The 21,119-nt window shown below is 43.4% G+C and overlaps 1 protein-coding gene across 2 annotated transcripts; it reads right to left on the bottom strand.

Moving 5' to 3' along the window:
• Nucleotides 1-8,556: 8,556 nt before the first annotated feature.
• nipal4.S (NIPA-like domain containing 4 S homeolog) lies at nucleotides 8,557-19,836 on the bottom strand. 2 transcript variants are annotated; one of them, XM_018254285.2, is made up of 6 exons: nucleotides 19,679-19,836; nucleotides 15,177-15,413; nucleotides 13,604-13,660; nucleotides 11,935-12,025; nucleotides 9,987-10,147; nucleotides 8,557-9,898 (listed from the first exon to the last, which is right to left on the bottom strand). In XM_018254285.2, exons 1-6 carry the CDS (start codon nucleotides 19,710-19,712, stop codon nucleotides 9,285-9,287), a joined length of 1,194 nt encoding a protein of 397 aa, XP_018109774.1. In that variant the 5' UTR covers nucleotides 19,713-19,836; the 3' UTR covers nucleotides 8,557-9,284.
• Between the last annotated feature and the right edge of the window lie 1,283 nt (nucleotides 19,837-21,119).

The following is a 21,119-nucleotide window of genomic DNA, read 5'->3' as shown; positions in this document are numbered from 1 at the left end:
TTAGTTTGGCCACTAGGTGGCAGTGAGTCATAAGTTGAACTGTGAAAGTTGTTGGTACTAAAGAGTGAATAAAGCAAACAGGAACAGGAAATATGGTGGCCATTTTGGCAGTGATAGAGAAAGGGACAGCAGTCTTTGTTACGGAGAGGTGAGGAGAGGTGCCACTGTCTACCTATTATGAAGGAGTCACAGCAATAAACTACAATTGTTTAAGAGAAGTCTTCCATACCTTGTGTATTAATGGAGAATGAAAGCTACAGAGGCATTTTATTGGCATTATTAGCCACAATAGTGCAAGCTGGAATGCTATATTTAGTCTGCAGATAGCTTGGTGTGACATCACTTCCTGCCTGAGTCTCTCACTGCTCACTAATAGATCTAGGCTCAGGCCCGGATTTGTGGCAAAGCCACATAGGCCTGGGCCTAGGGGGCCGGAAATTTAGTTCGTAGGCGCACTGGGGATGCGAAGCCTAAGAGCCTTAGAGTGCCGCGGACGGCGCTAGGACCCGGCGGCAACGGGGGGCGTAGGTGAGTGGAAGCGGCCGGCACTGGGACCAGGCGGGCCTGGTGGCGAAGTTACTCAAATCCGGCCCTGTCTAGGCTCAGATTATAGCAGGGAGGGGAGGAGGGAGGGGAAGAGGAGCAAACTGAGCATGCTCACGCCCCGGGCAAGGAGCTTTAAGCTGAAAACAGGAAGTCTGATACAGAAGCCTATGAGTACACAATAGAAGGAAAGAAATGTGCTGTTTCTTTTGACAGAGGACTCAGAGCAGCATTACTTTGAGGGTTTACTGGTGTATTTATATAGACCTTACTTAGTTTTAGCCTTTCCTTCTCCTTTAAGGTTACATGCTGAACTCGCAGACCCACCCCAGATCTGTTTGTAGCTTGCACCGTCATAACCACAGCTGCAACTATTTTTGCCCTCGAAAGACATTTATACACAGAGAATTGCCATAAAGGGGAGCACATGAATTAATGCCTGTTACTAACTCTGCACTTTTATTTCAGTGGATATTATATAGATTGTAGTAGGTTCAAGCCTAAATCCTACCGATGCCTCCTATTGGTGGCTGTGGGAATAGCAAGATGTGCACCATTATGCAGCCCTTTTATAAATCAATGGTTTGCTCGCAGTTTGGCTCTCCACTGCCCTCTACTTAGCGGGTGATGTGTTTGTTCAGCCTGGGGTAGAGTCCTGCGCGGGTCCATTTTTTGGAACCCGTACCTGACCTGTACCCGCTACTTGCAATCCGCAACCTGGACCCTCAACCCCGCATTCTTACCCGCTTGGACCCGCTACCCGACCCGCAAATACCTTATTTGCAACCTGGACCCACTGACCATTAAGAATCAGGAAGTGCTGTCATTGTAAACCCGGAAGTGACATCGTCAAAAGTAGAGCAAAAAAAAAGGAGTAAAAATCGCTATTGAGAATACCCGCGACCCAACCCACGACCCGCAGAACCGCCGACAACGTCTATACCTGCACCCGGACCCTCTAGGGTACTGCAGGTTTTTGTGGGTAACCCACAGGTACCCACTGGTACCCCGACCTGCTGCAGGACTCTAGCCTGGGGGATTGCTTAGTGCGTGGCCATTTTACGTGAAATACTTCTAGATTGGTTGCATGCATTCTATTATAAATCTGACTGATTATATGATTGATTTGAATGGTTGACAGCAAATGATTCTTTAGCTAAGGCAAATGATTTAGCAGGAAAGCAATGTTCAGTTCGTTCAGTAAATATAGCATCATACTGTACTTGGAAACAGTATGGCAACAGTATATATACACATCTACAGGTAAAGAATGTTATGCACACACTAATTATATCCTTATATCATTAGACTCAAGTATACCCCATATATACAAATACCTCCTATAGCTTTATACTATTTTATAAAAGTCAATATGGCAGCTCCCACCCATATGTAAAAATAAATATACACATTAAGGGGCAGATTTATCAAAGTTCAAGGTGAATTTTCGAATTAAAAACATTTTAATTTTGAGCTATTTTTGTGTACCTTGACTAGGGAATAGTCCAAATTCTATTTGAATTTGAAAAAAATTAGAAAATTCGAATTTCGAAATTTATCATGTACTGTCTCTTTAAAAATTTGACTTCGACCATTCGCCATCTAAAACCTGCCGATTTGCTGTTTTAGCCTATGGGGGACCTCCTAGAACCTATTTGGAGTCAATTGGGGGACTTTAATTTTTTGGGGGGAAAAACTTTGATTTGACTTCGAATTCGATCGAATGCGTTATTGTTTCGATTCAGCAATTCTAATTCGGCCGAATAAGGACCTATTCTATTGAAAACTGACCTATTCAACAAAAAAATACGTAATTTCCACTGGTCTTTTTGAATTCGAATTTCGAAGTTTTCCAAATTCGACCCTTGATAAATATGCCCCTATGCCTGTGTTTCTTAACCTGCTTCTTTGAGGACCCAAACTAGGTTGGGGAATCAGTTTTGTGATTCAAACTAGGGATGCACCAAATCCACTATTTTGGATTCGGCTGAACCCCCAAATCCTTCGCAAAAGATTCGGCTGAATAACGAACCAAATCTGAATCCTAATTTGCATATGAAAACTATGGGTGGGAACTTCCTTGTTTTGTCACAAAAGGTCACAGATTTCCCTTCCTGACCCTAATTTGCATATGCAAATTAAGATTTGGAGACTGAATCCCTGAATCCTGGACGAATCCCGAACCGAATCCTGGATTCGGTGCATCCCTGTTTCAAACATTGGTTCAAAAGCAATTGTACTTCTTCTTTCTCCCACCATTAATTTTTATTATGTTATAGAATAACAACTTTTCAACTAACCTTCATTTTTTATTTTTTTTTATTTTATAGTTTTTTTTGGATAATTTGCCGTCCTCTGATTTTTTTCACTGACCAATCTAAAAAGCAAATGCTCTGTAAGGCTACAAATGTGTTATTTTGCTATTTCTTTATTACTATATTCAGGCCTCTCCTATTCATATTCCAGTCTCTCGTTCGAATCAAGGAATAGTTGCTATTGTAATTTGGACTCTAGCAACCAGATGGCTGAAATTGCAAACTGGAGAGCTGCAGTATAAAAAGGTAAAGGAGAAGGAAAGGCTAAAATTAAGTACGCTTTATCAGAAAGGTCTATATAAATGAACCAGGAATGCTGCTCTGAGTCTGAAACACCACATTTCTTTCCTTCTATTGTATACTCATGGGCTTCTGTATCAGACTTCCTGTTTTCAGCTTAAACCTCCGGGGCTTGGGCTTGAGCATGCTCAGTTTGCTCCTCTCTCCTCTTCACTGCTTTTATCTGAGTCCAGAGCTATGAGTGAGCAGGGAGAGACTCAGGCAGGAAGTGATGTCACACCAAGCTAATATGGCAGCTGCTATCCTAAACAAACAAAGAGAGCTTCTAGAGCTGTTACTCAGGTATGGTAAAGCATTCTGCAGAATAAATATAGTGTTATAGCTTGTACTATTGTGGCTAATCTATTGGCAATAAACTCCTTCTCCTTTAAATAACTCAAAAACTACAAATAATAAAAGAATGAAAAACAACTGCAAATTGTCTGACAATATCACACTCATACAAAAAAATAATTGAAAGGGGCTCCTGCCAGTTGGTGTCATGGAATGTCTCATTGTTTGTGATGGGGGTAAAGACTATTGGGACAGGTGTAGGGCCCATTAGCAGAGTGCTGAGAGCATACCATTAATAAGCACATTTACACAGCACCCGGCACATTTGGAGTTGATCCTTAATAATTCATGAGAATTGACCTGCCACATCCGACACCGTAAGCTTCATCTAATGAAAAAGCTTCTGCCCTGGAGTCTATTTCTGGCTTCTCCTTGGTGAACCCCCGGGCAGCTGCTTCCAGAATGAAACTGGAGCAGCTGACAGAAGCCGAATATAGAAGGTTCCGTGGGATGAAGGAAAGGTGGGGCGATGGCCTGGCCCCATATACATGCAGTACTGCTGTAATGTCAGTAAAAGATATATGGGATTTAAAGGGATCACTGCTGGCCACTATCAAAACAGATACAATATCATCATGGACCACAACTAACGTCATCATATACCCAGAAGCAGGGCGCCATTAGAAATCACGGGGCAACAACAAAATTTTCATGGGTCCACCACCCACCCAGTCCCCAAGCCCCGCCCACCCGGCCCCCAAGCCCCGCCCCAGACCCCACCCACTCTATATCACAGTTAAAAGACCACACAGACATCAGCACTTAAAATTTAACCCCCCCCCACACAAGTCATAAAAAGCTATTGGTGACCAGGGCCCCCTATAGGTTAAAAAAAAACATTGGCGCCAGGCCTTCCTTACAAGTTAAAAAAAAATTGGGGCCCCAAAGAATATTTTTTTAAAAAAAACATTGGCGCCAGGGCCCCCCATACAAGTTTAAAAAAAATTGGGGCCCCAATGAATCTTTTAAAAAAAAAAAAAAAAGCATTGATGACAGGGGCCTATAGAGTATTAAAATAATACATTGGTGGCCAGGGAATTAAAAAAAAACAAAAAAAACACACATGGGTGTTCAGTAGAATTGAACTCAGGGCTTCAGGACTTCAACTTCGGATCCTTTTGTGACTTCGGGTCTTTTTGCTGCTTCAGAACTTAAATTTCGGCTGTTTTCTTGACTTCGGGTCTTTCCGCCGCTTTGGGACTTCGTCTGTTTTCGTGACTACGGGTCTTTTCGGCGCTTCTGGACTTTGGCTGTTTTCATTACTTCGGATCTTTTCGCCGCTTCGGGACTTCAATTTCAGCTATTTTCATGACTTCAGGTCTTTTCGCTGCTTCGGGACTTCGACTGTTCGTCACTTCCGCATTCGAGACTTCGGCTTTTTGGCACTTTCGCATTCAGGACTTTGGAAGGAGGCGGCACAGTTTTGGGCTCCGGCACTGTCAAGGGGGGCCCCAGCAGTGCTGAACTTTTGAAAGAGCCGGGCCCCCCTTGACAGCGCAGAGGCCCGAAGCTGTGCCGCCTCCTTCCGAAGTCCTGAATGCGAAAGTGCCCAAAAGCCGAAGTCTCGAATGCGGAAGTGACGAACAGCCGCCTTCAGGTCCCCATAGGCTTTGGTATCTATTTTAGGTGGAGGAAAAATCGTTCGATCGATGGATTAAAATCCTTCGAATCGAACTCATGATTTTTCATTCGATCGTTTGATATTCGAAGTCAAAGGATTTCAATTCGACAGTCGAATATTGAGGGTTAATTAATCCTCGATATTCAACCATAAGCAAAATTTGCCCCTTAAAGTACAGAAACCCAAACCAAAATCTGCTGATCTTCATCCTCACCTGCTCTAAAATTCTGTACTCAAACCAGAGGCGTAATACAGAGGGGCCCAAAACGTATAGGGGCCCCACAAGGCCCTAATTAACGAGCCATTTCAATATGCATTGGTAAAACAGGACAACCTCTGGAAATTTGGGGGGGCTTTAAAATAAATTTGCCATGATGCCAAGTAATGTTTAGTTACACCACTGCTACAAACCACTAAATACCCCCTACCTACTACTGTATGTATTTCATCCTAGGATAAAGGTTACACTGGTTTGGTACCAAACCCTGGGTGTTCCCTTCTAGTGGGATGGGCAGTTTGAGCAGTAGCAGTGGGAGCTCAGCCTGAAGGCCAGTTGGAATGAGAGTTGGGAAGATGACATGTTTTCTGTCTTAAAAGGATATTTTTGCTTCTTTGTGTTGCCTTCATTTGAATACTTGCTATTAGCTTAAAGGAGAACTAAACCCTTAAAATGAATAGGACTAAAAATGCCATATTTTATATAGTGAGCTTATTGCACCAGCCTAAAGTCAATAGCAGCAATGATCCAGGACTTCAAACTTGTCACAGGGGGTCACCATCTTGGAAAGTGTCTGTGACACTCACATGCTCAGTGGGCTCTGATTGGCTGTTGAGAAGCTAAGCTTAGGGCTCGTCACTAATTATCCAGCAGAAAATGAGCTTCCCTGGCTGTAATATAAGCTGATGCTACAGGTTTGCTGATTATTCAATTCTGATGCTAATTGCACTGGTTTCTGTGCTGCCATGTAGTAATTATGTGTATTAATTACTAATCAGCCTTATATTGTGACATTTCTATTCTATGTGTACTGTATATTGTGAGTGGCTCCCTAAGCTCAGTAAGTGACAGCAGCACAGAGCATGTGCAGTGAATCAGCAGAAAAGAAGATGGGGAGCTACTGGGGCATCTTTGGAGACACAGATCTTTACTGACTTGGGCTAATACAGAAGCATACCTCCCAATTGTCTCCTTTTCATAAAGAAAGTTACTCTTTTGACAGCTTAACCTGCAGTCCCTCATTTGTACTGGAAAGTCCAGTTTTTCTCTGCACTGACAAGCCCGGATTTCTCGGGCGGGTGTCACTAGGCCGCGCAGTCCGATCGGGCGCCCGTGCGTGCACCCACACTCCCCGCATGCGCACCTGCGTGTAAGCGCCGGCAAAGGCGCTATTGAGTGGGGACGCACAGGTCCCTATAATGCGGCTGGGCGGCATGCCGCCCCTAATTTTTTGCCGCCCTAGGCCCGGGCCTATGTGGCCTCGCCACAAATTTCGGTTGGTCTTTTTGAATTTGAATTTTGAAATTTTAACCCTTGATAAATATGCCCCATAATGTACAACATTTCTAGCTACTTCTTTGGTTAAGCTTTAGTTCTCCTTTGGGGTCATGGATTAAGGTGGGAGATCCAAGTGAGTCTAGAACTGAGGGGTTCAACAACCCCTGGTCTAAAGGGACATTATACTCATGCTAAAAATGTTATTATATCTGATGGTGTGAAATGAGTACAATACAGCAAATAAGACAATGGGAAAGTAGCCACAATTGTAGATCCCTCCCAAAAACCAGATAGTTGCATGAATAGGGCCTACAGAACTTTTGCACTATGGTCTATTCACCATTTCATTAGTAGACGTTTCCCTTAGGAAGCAGCTTATGTTTATCTATATCAACCTATACTCCGTTTAATAGCTCAATACTATAAAATTATCACATAGCTCATTATTAGGAATTTCTCACGGGACAGAACAGAACCTTTACTTGTCAAGGAAGGGAAGGCGATTAAAGCACCGGGAAATATGTTGGTTCAGTATCTTAAGGTGAAAGTAGCAAATTAATTCCCTATAATAATGGTTAAAGTAGATTAACAATACCCATATTACTGGCATGTCCAACTAAAACCCTTTCTAAGTATAGGCCACTTGGTCACAGCACTTTCAGGCAGTACCGTAACTAGAGGGGGGCGGGCCCTGGTGCGTGACGCACAGCCGGGCCCCCGCCCCCCTCCCCCCTCCGTACGGCCTGCATTTCAGTGGCGGTCGGGCTGCCGGGGGGGCCTGAGGGGGTGAGGGCCCTGGCCCACACGCACCCCTTGCTCCCCCAGTGCTTTCAGGATTGATGGGCTCATAAGCAAAGAATAATTGACAGATTGAGACCAATTGCCATATATATATTTTATAGTGACTGTGTTGGACTGTGTTTTTAAGGCCCATCAGAGAACCTGACACTATTAGGGGGTTATTTACTAAACTCAGAATGCAAAAATCATGAAAAAATTTGTGATTATTTTTTAATAAAATCTGACTTTTTAAAAACCACAATTTTTTTGCAATTTATTAAACTCCGAGGGCAGGGGCGAATTGGCACGGCAGGACACCGGGAAAAAATCCAGTGGGCACCGGCCCTCATGGGCCCCGCCGGGCCAGACCCCCTCTCCATATCTACAGGCCCTACAAAAAAAAACAACTTGCGGTGCGCGGCTCCTTTCGCACATGTGCAGCATCACAGTAGGGGGCGCTGCGGGGGTCCCGACCCTGCCCGAGGGTGGAAAAGTCCAAATCAGAAAATCCGGCATCTCAGACCTGTCGAGGTTGCATATAAGTCAATGGGAGAAATCCCAATGATTTTTTGATGTGCGCTGGGTTTGGGTTTCGTGCAATACCCCAAAGTTTTTGGGCAAAAATCTGAGTTTTCAGATGAAAAATCTGAAAAAATCGTGAAGAATTGGATGAAAAAGCCAAAACAAAATCGAAAATTGATTTTTTTTTTCCGCAAAGCACATTTTCAGGAAAATGTAATAATAAATACGTTTAAAAACCCGAGTGGATTTGATCAGAGTTTGTAGCAGAAAATATTGAGATTAATTCGGACTTTGATAAATAACCCCCTTAGAGTGTCATATCTATTAGATGTACGACAGTGCTACAGGTAATGCTTGTCATATAGAGCTTTGGTGGGAATAATGAAGGGCTGGTGGCTGTTGTCCTTGGCTGGGGCCCATCAGGAGATTCTCTGGCACAACACCCCCAACACTCATTGTATAGTTATAATCTCACCCATTGAAAGATATCTGTTGACAGGATCCTCCCTTGGCAGGGAGCAAACTTTGGCGATCTCCCTTCAACCCGAGCCAAAAACACTGTAGGGGCAGAGTCCACAACATAAATCTGCTGAAAATGTTTCAATAGTCAGAACTGCTTTGTACAAATTCAGAAAGGAGGGTGTTAAAAAAAAAAAGGAAGGTTTTATACTTTACAAAAGGACAGTGCTTTAAAAATAGATTAGTAATTAGACAGCAAAAAATATATAAAAAACTATACAGGATATCAAGGCTATCCAGAAAAATACAAAATAGTGACAAAAATATTAGTAATGGCTGGACAAGGAGATGGTAGGCTCCTTCTTCGGGTATTCTGGCTGAAGCAAAGATCAAGCTAGCAAGAGATTTTGTGCCCCATTTTAATGCCCAATACCTAGAGCAGCTAGCCATGATATATTATGCATATTATTCCAGTCCTTCTGCTAAAAGCATAACATTTAATGCTCATCCGTTCAATTTAAACCAAGCAACATGTTCAATTCTAACAAGAGAACCTTCACTGAGATACCGACCCACCAATACCCAATGGATATGCCTTTATACTCTGCGGTATTTGAGGGTCCAATACAGAATATGGCCTGAATTAACAATTAAATACATTTACAAATGCTCCTGGCAGAATGATGTCATTCATAGCAAATCAAAGCTTTTGTATGTGGGCTATGACATAGACTGTCCAACTGGTTTCCATTATAGCATTTGAAAAAGAGGGGGATGATCTCCAATAGTGGTCTTTCTGTGCTTTTTGCGACCCAACAGAATAAAGCAACCACGTATTCCATCACAGTTTCTGTACATAGTGTCTTTTAAAAACTTAAATCCATTAGCTTTGAAGGCTAAAATGTCTTGGCCAATGTTAAGTGTAAATGACAAAGACCTTCGGTTTGCCGTCTATGGCCTCTATTTCCATATGGTCCATCAACGAAATCTTGTCTTCCTTTGAGGAGAAGTGGAGTGGAGGTAAAGGGGGGGGTGTCTGCAGTTGTTGCTGAAGACTTTGCAGACTGAGGTCTAGGTCCTTGAAAGCGTGCAACATGAAGACCCCTAAAATGATGATGAGAAAACCACAGACTGCTCCAACCCCATCCAAGGCAGACATGGAAACCCATTCCTTGAAGAGGATGAGGGAGGTGGCTATAACCACACTTGTGAACAGCACATAGTAGATGGGGAAAACCAATGAGGTGTTGAACACGTCCAAAGACTTGTTGAGGTAGTTGACTTGGGTAACCACTGATAAGATCAAGATAGGGATGAGGATCCAGGGCAGAGGATGAGTGATAACAGGCTGTCCAGAGATCAGGCCCTTTATTGCAATTCCTAAACCTTTCACAGAAGACACAGAGAAGGCACCCAAAAGTGAGCAGATTGCCAGGTAGAGAAGGATGTTGGTGTGGCCATAACGAGGGGAAAGGAGGAAGATCAGAACCAAGCAGCAGACCAGCAGAAGAACGATATAAGCTATGAAACCTGAGGAATACAAACACATAAAATGTTAGCGTTGGTTAGCATGAACTGAATTGCTAATCATTCAAGACTCAAGGTTCTATTCCTGTACCTGGATCCTTCAGCTTGAGGGTCATGCTTTCTAAAGTGGTGACCTCTTGATCCTCAGGGGCATGGATGACCATGACAGTGCTCCCCAGGACACTGAGAGTACACCCCAACTTCCCCAAGAGATTCAGACGCTCTCCAAGAAGATATGAGGACATCACAGCACTGAAAGGAGAAAGCGACGAGAGATCAATTCATATCTATTAAAACATGATTAGGGCTTGGATTTAATAATCCTGTTTTAGGCTACCATTTGGTTTATAGTGGAATCATAAGGGTAAGAGAATGATTAGATATAGAAAGAATGATAGGAAATGAAGATAGGAAACTCCGTGCAGCGAGCCTCTGGGTAGGAATCAAACACAGGACTCAAGTCACTCAAGCAGCAAAGCTGATACTTTTTAAGGATTAAAAAGATTTAAAGGCGAAGGAAAGGCTAAAATCAAGTAAACTCTACCAGAAAGGTCTATATAAATACACCAGTAAACCCTCAAAGTAATGCTGCTCTGAGTCCTCTGTCAAAAGAAACACCACATTTCTTTCCTTCTATTGTGTACTCATGGGCTCCTGTATCAGACTTCCTGTTTTCATCTTAAACCTCCAGGGCTAGGGCTTGAGCATGCTCAGTTTGCTCCTCTCTCCCTCCCTGCTGTAATCTGAGCCCAGAGCTATGAGTGAGCAGGGAGAGACTCAGGCAGGAAGTGATGTCACAACAAGCTAATATAGCAGCTGCTATCCTAAAGAGACAGAGAGAGCTTCTTGCACTATTGTGGCTAAACTATTGGCAATAAACTGCTTTAGTAGCTTTCCTTCTTTAATGACTGCTTGTAAATTGTACATTAAGGGACCTTCTTGGTATTTGCACACCGTTCCTGAATCAATAAGCAGCATTTCCACACAATGCAGGAGCTACACCTTCATTCAGAACAGAGAGCTTTGGCCTCATAGTTCTTTGCCGATTTAGCAGCAGGATAAATAAACATCCAGTGAACAGATTGAAGGTGTGAGATGAACCTCAGTAGTAGGACTACACGGACGTTTTCGGTGAAATCTGACACGCTGCGACAAAACCCCTGCGACAAGTCGCATGCGGCCAGTGTAGGACAGGGACACCAGGGGCCCACCCAAAAAGCTTAGACAAGGGGCCCACTCTCAGTACTATTATTCCTCCTCTCCTCACTCAACCTCTATTCTCCTAGTTTCTTTTCTTTTTTACCTCCTATAATCAATTATTCTTTATTCTAATAGAAATAGGGAATGGCCATGAAATAGGCCAAATGTTTAGCAGCATGAGGGTCACTGACACCTGGGCCCACCAGGAGTTTTCCTGGTATCCCGGTGGGCCAGTCCGACACTGCATGCGGTGGAAAAAAGGTAAGTAATAGAAATGTCTGATGAAGTCGCAGCGTTGATCTGACACGACTGTCGGATGCAGACGCAGCGTTGGATCAACATTTCTATCTCTTACCTTATTTCTGTTGCATGCATTTGTCGCAGCGTGTCGGATCACCCCGAAATCGTCTGTGTAGTCCTACCATTAGGTGAAGTGCCCAAAGGTCTGTTAGAGCAGGGGCCCCCCAACCGCCGGGCCATGGCAAAAGTCTTGAACTGGGCCGCCGAACCTAGCAACCAACGCTAACAACACCGACCCCCTCCCAACCCCCTCCCAGGTCCTTGCAAAAAACATGGCTCTACACCGGTCCCCGGGCCAAAAAAGGTTGGAGAAGTGTTAGAGAAATTGCATGAAAGCTTTCTCTGAGTACCTATGGACATTTGGGAATAAATGTGAAAAATGATCACTTACAACAAGGGGGCAGATTGTGCCGGTATAGGAGGGAGCTATAACTGGTTCTTCCTCCTATAAATGTTACATTATAGAACTGGAACACTACTGACCCACCCCCAGTGTTTTACATGTACAGACACGTCACATTCCCAAGTGATTCCATTACCTGATCAGGACACTGAGCGCCCCCAGGGGAGTCACAATGGTGGCAGGTGCAAACGCATAAGCAGCAAAATTGGCAGCTTCGCCTCCCCCCACTGTGAAAAGAAAAGAAAAATACTGTCAAGGCTTCAAGAGACCAGCTGAGCCCCCCGAAAGGAGGGATTTCATTTCAATTCCCAAATATCATGTGAGAACTTTCAGCAATGGACAATATAAAGGTAAAACGCTGTATTCACATTCCCTCATTTGCCTTTGACTTTAAAGGGGTTAATCACCTCTGAATTAACTTTTAGTTTCACGTAGAAAGTGATATTCGGAGATAATTAGCATTTGGTTTTTATTTGTGATTTTTAAGTTAATTAGCTCTTAATTTAGCAGCTCACCATCTTGTAATTTCATCTGGTTGCTAGGGGCCCAATTACCCTAGCAACCATGCATTGAATTAAGACACCATAATATAATATTTCTATGTTATATGAATAGGAGAGGGACTGAATAGAACGAGGAATAATAAAAAGTGCAGTAACTATACATTTGTAGCCTTACAGAGCATTATCCGCTATCCAGAAACCCATTATCCGGAAAGCTCTGAATTATGGAAAGGCAGTCTCCCATTGACTCAAATTTTATCCAAATAATCCAAATTTTAAAAAAACGATTTCCTTTTTTATCTATAATAATAACACAGTACTTTGTACTTCCATCAAAACTAGGATATAATTAATCCTTATTGGAAGCAGAACCAGACTATTGGGTTTATTTAGGGGCAGATTTATAAAGGGTCAAGTGAAAATTCAAATTAAATATTTTAATTTTGAGCGATTTTTTTTGATTACTTTGACTATGGAATAGTCCAAATTCGATTTGAATTTGAAAAAAATCCTAAAATCGGAAATTTATCATGTACCGTCTCTTTAAAAATTCAACTTCGACCATTCGCTATCTAAAACCTGCCGAATTGCTGTTTTGGCCTATGAGGGACCTCCTAGAACCTTTTTGGAGTCAATTGGTGGACTTTGAAAAATCAAAGGTTTTTTTGGAAAAACTTTGAAATGAATTTGATCGAATGCACCATTACTTCGATTCGAACGAAAACGGACCTATTCACCCAAAAAAACAAACAAAATGATTTTTTGGTGAATTTTGATTGGTCTTTTTTAATTCAAATTTCGAAGTTATGGGAGTTCAAAAGAGCTCCCATTACTTCGAAAATATGACCCTTGATAAATCTGCCCCTTAAAGTATGAAGATCCAAATTACGGAAAGATCCATTATCCGGAAAACCGCAGTCCCCGAGCATTCTGGATAACAGGTGCCGTACCTGTATATAAATAATGAAGACCAAATGAAACGTTGCTTAGAATTTATCGTTCAGTAACATACAAAAAGGTAACCACCCCTTTATGGAGTCAGGAAAGGACAAGTAAATGAAAGAGAAGCTGTAACTCCACATACTGTACCTCCATATAAGGCCCGATTGGTCTTAGGTAATAAAAAAAGTCACAACATTTGCACCAGTTCTAGTAACATAGATGATGAGGAAGAGATAATTGAGCAAATGAAAAGCAGTAGGGCCTCACCACTCCAAGTCAGACTTGCCAGGCCCATGTTATAGCTGCGCTATTCTATATATTGGACTAAGAGGGAGATAAAGGGGATATTTGCCTCCTTACTTGTTAATAGTCCAGCCCACCACATCCAGTCTTTCAGATACCCATGTCCACCAGCACCTGCAGATACACAATAATCACAATTGCATTCATTAATCACAACAGGCAACTGCAGGGAGTGGTATAATAATAATAATAATAATAATAATATAGTCTGTGTTTGCACCTATTAATAGACTGTTGATTTACTACTGCAGTTATCAATGGGGCAAGTACAATCCAAGACAAATACCTTACTCATAATGCAACACACTTAGTAACCACAGCTACAAATACATGTTGTTCCTTCATGAGAAAAGGTGTGCTAATTGTGCCCTTGGAAAGCAAGTATCCCATTATCAGTTGCAATTTTAAATATGGCAGTTGAAAATATGTATACAATGTGAAAAAGGTTTAGGGCGCTCTAGGAAGCCACATGTCGATCAAACCAAAAAACGGTTAAAAAAAAATAATTAAAAAAAGTAACAGAAATCTTTAATCATCTTGAGCCTTACGCGTTTCATGTCCCTAAGACACGCCTATGAATCATGAAGCCTATGATTAAGTGTCTTCGGGACACGAAACGCACAAAGCTCGAGATGACTGTGTTTAAGTAAAGATCTTTTCTACTTTTTTTAAACCAATGTTTTTTGGTCTGATCCATGTGTGGCTTCCTAGAGTGCCTTTCTCACATTGTATACGGATAGTCCGCTCCCCTGAGCCGAGGGCCTGGGCAGTGGCGGATTAAGGACACGTGAGGCCCCTAGGCCACTGGCACCTGCTGCTAGATAGCTGCCTGGATATTTAAAAAAAATGTTTTTTTTTTTAAGTTATGATGTCTTCAGCCGGAGACTCAGACCGCATTTGTGCCACGTCAGCTTGATGCATCTGTTACTGGTGCTCGCCAAATCCACCGCAGACAGCACGGCTTTAGAGAGATTTGCACGCACATGACTTGCAGCACCTGGACGCCTTGCCTAAATTTTCTCATAGCCAGCAGCAAACATCGTGGACAGTGAATTTTTTTAAAGTAAAAAAAATGTTAAAAAAAACCCATGGGCCCCTGACCACTATGGGCCCCTAGCCTAGGCAAGTCTATGTGTTAATCCGCCCCTGGGTCAGCAGCATCTGGGCCACTATTCTACTAGTGGTGAGTTAAGGTGGCCATAGACGCACAGATAATATCGTAAGAAAAAAAATTTTCATCCGATATTGGGTGCGTGTATGGTGGGAAGAGATATGATCGATATCGGCAGGAGACTTGGATATCGGTCGGCTGGTCGATCGGGCTGGACGGAAAATTTTGGTTGGGTGCCTTTGAAGGGACCCAAACATCGGCCATTGTTAGTGCTGAATCATCAGATACAGGTAGAATTCTATTGTTTCTTCCCGTATATCTGACCATTCAGCTCTACACGTGTGTATTGAAACGAACAATCTTTCATGGAAAGTTCTTTTCCAAGAAAGATCGTAATTGTTACGTCTATGGGCACCTTTATTTTACTAAGAAGTGGATGTTCTCATGCTTACATATATATTACTGAAAATATGCCCTTTTTACACATCCTAGGTTTTTTGCCCCTGCACCCCCTCATACCTGCACGCGTCCCTCCCTGGTGACACAGACGAAGGAGTCCTTTCTTTTTGAGGATGACGCTGGTGCCAATTAGGAGGCTGGACAGCACGGCCAACAGCAAACCGACAAGGAAGTCATAGTTTTGCCTTACAGCAGGCGACAAGCCATTGTCCAACGTCAGGTTCTGATTTATGGAGAGGTCGATCTCGATCCGGCACAGCACCTGGCGCGACGGGCAGCTTAATGCAACTAGAGAGCCTGCATAAAAGAAACATTGCACATTACTCTTGTCCTTTGCTCAGATTTCACATATTCAGCAGCCTTTACAGAGATCATTCCCATCAGTCCCTCCACAGAGGAGCTTGCAATCTAATGTCCCGATCACATTCACACACACACTATGGTCTGTCTTAGCAGGAGTCAGTTAAACCTGCTTGTATGTTCTGGACACCACACAAACACTAGGGGGGCAGATTTATCACGGGTCGAATTGAAAATTCTAATTTTCAAGATTTTTTATGGTCAAAACCAGTGTCGGACTGGCCCACTGGGATACAAGGAAAACTCCCGATGGGCCCAGGTGTCAGTGGTCCCTCATGCTGTTAAAACTTTGGACTATTTCATGGCCATTCCCTATTTCTATGAGAACAAAAAGGCTAAATAGATGGAATAATTGATTATAGTATGTAAAGAAAAGAGACTAGGCGAATAGAGGTTCAGTGAGGAGATGAAGAATAATAGTACTGAGATTGGGCCCCTGGTCTATGGTTTTATGGTGGGCCCCTGGTCTATGGTTTTATGGTGGCCCCTGGTCTAAGGTTTTTGGGTGGGCCCCTGGTGTCCCAGTCCGACATTGGTCAAAACTGTCAAATTCGACTAGGGGGTTATTCAAATTTGATTTGAGTTTTTTTTAAAAAAAAAAAATTTGATTTATCACTCTCTGGCCCTTTAAGAACTTGAATTCAAATATTTGCCACCTAAAAACTGCTGAATTGCTGTTTTAAGTCAATGGGAGAGGTCCAGGGATCAATTTTGAGTTTTTTTGCATCCTTCCTTACCGTTTTTTTTTTTCGAAGAAATCAAGTTTTTTTAAATTTGAATCCAATTCGATTCTATTCATCCGAGTTTTACAGATTAAATTTTATTAATAAATTTGGATTGGTCAAATTTCGGGGTCATAGGAGTTTATGGGGGTTTTTAAAAACTCATTTAAAATTGAAAATTCGACCTTTGATAAATGTGCCTCTAGGAGAACCTACACACTTCTTGCAGATAGAACCCTGCCCGGAATCAAACCTAGGACCCCAGTGATGACGAGCACAACAGACAGTTACCCAGCAGGCAGGAGCAATGCGATAGCAAAGGGTAATTGGGGGGGATCACTGTCACCTCAACATCAATTATACAGTCAGTTGAATGAGAGAAGGAACCTCTCAATGGAGGAGGGAGCTTTTTAGATTTAAGCAACTGTAGATTTACTTCTGGGCCAAGAACAAACTGATGACTAGATTGTAAGCTCTGTCTACAAGAGCCAGAACTTTGGGCAGAGCACCTGTCCTGTTGGTAGAAAGATGGCAGTAGGGCAAGGTGCCGACAGTTACACATCAGTGTTGTCCAACTTGTGGCCTTTCAACGGAGTAGAGTAGGTTGGACATTCCTACTTAACATAAATAAAGGAACATTCCAAGGTCTGTTTTGCCTCAGGTCCCACAAGACCAAGGCTCGTCTTCCATCTACCTGAGCTTACACACACTTCCCACCCTGAAAGGAACAGAGCAAAGACATTGTGGAACATGTCAATCCTGTTAAACAAGAAGTTAAGGCCATAAAAAGCAGTTTGTCCATCCCCTTCCTTCTTTGACCTGTGTGGACTTGTAGTTAATGGATTGGCTAATAGCAGGTCTCCCTTGTACTTCTAAAGCCACCGGGGATATGGGCAGGATGTAGAGAAGTCAGGGGTCAGCGACTTGTTGATCCTTTATAACCTCACTGACTCATGGCGGTTTTCTCTGCTCTAGTCACTTAAAGGGGCACATGCATTCTTCAGTTGCATGAACTTTACATCACATATGTGCTATTTGCAGATATAAATGCACTGATGTTTTTAGGGAAACCCCAAGGTGAAAGCTGCTATTGGTTTTACGGAAACGTAATGGCGCTGGCAAACGGAGGGGATGTATGCAGTACAAATAATGCCATTTGGGTCTTATATACATGGTAGGCTTTAACTGTCCTCTAATTAGTATATTCACATTTGATCCCACTATTTATTCCTGCTCTCCAGTAAGTGTTTCACATGATCTGACTGCCCTCATAGAATAAAGCCCCGTCCTATGCCGATCATGAAATCCCCTTTCCTCCAATTCCCTGGGAATGATGCCCTATGGTTCTATTGCACAGATGGTTTACATGTCATTTAATGCTGGTGGCACAGGGATAAATGACTTTTCTTCCCTACTATAAGGGCAGTGACACAAGGTGCTACTCGTCGCCAAAGTTTTGAACCCACTATAGCTGTAACATTTCGGCTCTACTTAACGTTACTAGTAATGTACTGAAAATGCCTTTGAGTAGGTAGGACACATAAACCAATACAAATCCTTGCACAGACACTTAAGACTGTAAGCTCTACGGGACAGGGACCTCCTTCCTACTGTGTCTCTTACCAAATAGCACTTAAGCTCTGTGTCCGTATATAAACTCTGTGTACTGTGTATACTTATTGTAGTTATTATGTGACTTGTCCTCCTTTCATATTGTACTTTTATGCATTGCGGCAGGGCCGGAACTACGGGCAGGCAGAGTAGTCTAGGCCTAGGGCGCAATCATGGGGGGGGCTGCACTTTTAAGAGGAATTTTTACTTTTTTTTTTAAACCCTTTTTTGCATGGTCTTTTAGTTTTTCAGTTTTATAAACCACCTGTTCCAACCCCCTCTTGCCCATGATTCGTACTGCAGGCAGAACCACTCCCCACCTCCCTCTTGGTAACTGCTGGCACAGGTGCATATTTGTGGGCAATATTTTGGTTTCTGCTTGCACAGGTAAACAGATTATATGGGGCAATATGATAGATGTTTGCCTGCTGCTGGCTCAGGTACATATTTGGGGGTAATATTGTGGATTTTTTGGATGCTGCTGGCTCAGGTACAGATTGGGGACAATATGAGGATTTGGCTGCTGCTGGCTCAGGTATATGAGGCAATATGGTGTCTGCTGGCAACAGGGTCGGACTGGAGCCTTCGGGGCCCACTGGGGCTGCACAACGAAGGGCCCACCTGGCAGTCCCTGGGGGCCCCCTCTGACTGTTAAATTCCTGACATGCGCAAAAACCTCACCGACGTGTGTGTGCAAAAAACCACAGTGACGGCAGTGAAGCGCATAAAAATGCATGCGTATGCGCACAAAAAACCCAAAACAAGCACAAAAGAGCAAAAGCAGGCCAGCAACGGGGGGACAGGTCTGGGCCGGCAGGGGCCCACGAGGGCCAGGGTTTTTTTCCTGGTGTCCCATCGCCCCAGTCTGACCCAGGTACATAGATGTTTGGGGCAATGTGATGGATATTTGGCTCCTGCTTGCACAGGTACAAATTAGGGGCAATATGATGGATTTTTTGACTATTGGGGGTAACAATATGATGAATGTTTTGGCTTATGCTGGCACAGGTACAAATTGGGAGTTTGGGGGTAATCTGAGGGCTTGACTGCCGTTGGCACAGGTACAAATAAGGGCAATATGATAGGTGCTGACACAGGTACATGGGGCAATAGGAATGGTAAGGTGGGAAATGGTAATGCAGGACCGGGTGGGGGGGGGGACAACGATTGAAGCCTTTGCCAAAATACCTTGGCCCTGCATTGCAGCTCCTAAACAGCGATTTACAAATAAAGTTATACATACACAGATCTAGGCTCAATATCCTTTCAGACACCACTGACCCACAGCGCAGGTGAGAATGAAGCTCTCACATTACTTCCAGCTGTTTGAGGATTAAACCACTAAAGGCAACAACATCCAACTCACTCCCCAAATCCTTGTGCCCAACACCCGAGACTGGGGATCCAAAACCCCAATCACATTCCTGTCCCTAACCATATCCCCTTCAGTTAATTGTTGCACCACTGATTCCCAGGAATCCATCAAGACTTGAGGAACCAGTTCCAAACCCAAATGTTAGAAACACACAACACAAAGTGGCTTTGACGTGGAATCCAAAACACTGTGGCTTCTGACTCCTGACATCACAATCATGTTCATCAGAGTTGCTGCACGTTTCTCAAGAACTGATTATGATACAAGTGTGTGTCGGCACAAAAACTGGGGGTCCCCCTCCTAGCTCCAAAAAGATTCTACAATTCTCTATAGGAATTACCCTTTAAATTGACTTGTAAAAGGGACATTTCACCCAAATAATGGCTGACTGTCCCTTTAACTAATAGAAAAGCGTGTAAAGGATCATTAGCAATCAATCTCAGTTGCAGAGAACAGATAAGAGAGAGATTTTGGCAAATTTTAGAGCCACTTACCATTGGCACAGGTATGATCTGACGGGAGAGCCATGGAATGGGGCCAGGAGTCCTGTTGTCAAACGATCAACATCCCAAGTGCAGCCACTTATAATTCCATGAGTGCAGTTTCTCTCACCTGATTAGGGTGTTACCCAGCACTCAGCAATTGGCTCCTCCCATTAAGTACCTTGGACACGCCCCCTTTGGGAAAGGTTTCATCCCTCCACCCCCCCCCCTGCCCTGCAGGTTTCACCAGTCCCTCTCTGCTCTATTGCAATGAGAATCTCCACTGACAATCACAGTGTGATGCCCCTGCATGGGGAACTACTTGTGTATTACAGCCAATCACTTTGCCATGATTATTGGGTTTATGTCCCCCTTTTTGGTGGTGGTGGCTGGGCTCATAACAAGGTTAAAGAAGATAAAATCACAATGGTAGTATATTAAGATATCAGGCTGCCCCTTCCACTTATCTGGGCCCCCAATGGTAATTTATATATAAAGAAACCGTATTCCCTTTAGATTTGAGGCAGTTGTGTACATAGTGGCTGCTATTTGTATTAGATTCCTTCTCTGTATATTTGTATTTATACATATGGGTGGAGGCTGCTATAGTGTTTCCCTTGGCACACGGGCAGATCCCCCCTGCCTTCCGCCTGTTAAATGAAAAATCACCTGCGGCAATGCACTTGCGGCGCTTCGATTTCAAAGTCGCCCAAAGTTTCCACGTGAGGCAACTTTAGAAATCGAAGTGCCACGAGTGCCGTGCCGCAGGCGATTTCACATTCTACCAGGGGGAAGCCGTTTGGGGAGATAAGTCACCCCAAAGAAGAGGCGATTAGTCGCCGGGCGACTAAATCTCCTCGAATCTCCAGGTGTGCTCTTACCCTTAGACAGTACAGTATGAGAGTATAATTTACTGTTTGCCCAGAACAGTCTGTCTTTGGGAAAAAAACCTGATAGGCCCCACGACCCCAAACGAGCCAACGGATCTTGCGACTGGGGGGGTCCTTGAGCAGCAGCCCCAATGGGCCCAGTTTAACACGGTTTGTGGGACTCTCTGTCTGACATATGGGTGGGAGCTGCCATATTGATTTCCTTAGACAGTACAATATGAGGGTATAGCTTATTGTGTGCCCAGAGCATTCCATCTCTGTATATTTGTATTTATACATATGGAGCAGGTGCCATATTGTTAGACAGTAAGAGGGTATTACTTATTGCGTGCCCAGAACATGCCTTCTTTTGATAGTAGGCTTTAATATTTGGCTTTAATTTAATACTATTTATACATATGGGTAGAAGTTGCCATATTGGTTTCCTAAGACAGTACAGCATTGTCAGACTGGACCAGCGTGACACCGGGAAAAAACCCGGAGGGCCCCACCAACCCTGATCTGATCCTGGGCTTCCTCAGTGTTCTCCCCCTGCCCCCCCCCCAATCGTGGTAGCAAGGTGG

Source organism: Xenopus laevis, chromosome 3S (assembly GCF_017654675.1).
Source record: "Xenopus laevis strain J_2021 chromosome 3S, Xenopus_laevis_v10.1, whole genome shotgun sequence".
Lineage (NCBI taxonomy): Eukaryota > Metazoa > Chordata > Amphibia > Anura > Pipidae > Xenopus > Xenopus laevis.
The sequence above is the reverse complement of the archived record's forward strand: the minus strand, read 5'-3'. Positions and strand labels throughout refer to the sequence as shown.

What these genes read in the sequence shown, in the direction of transcription:
- nipal4.S (XM_018254285.2), bottom strand. Translation starts at nt 19,712, where the DNA reads ATGGCTCTCCCGTCAGATCATACCTGTGCCAATG. An exon ending in GTGGGCTGGACTATTAACAA is followed by an intron (nt 12,026 to 13,603) that starts GTAAGGAGGCAA and finishes TTCTTTTCACAG; the next exon opens with TGGGGGGAGGCGAAGCTGCC. An exon ending in CCTCAAGCTGAAGGATCCAG is followed by an intron (nt 9,899 to 9,986) that starts GTACAGGAATAG and finishes TGTATTCCTCAG; the next exon opens with GTTTCATAGCTTATATCGTT.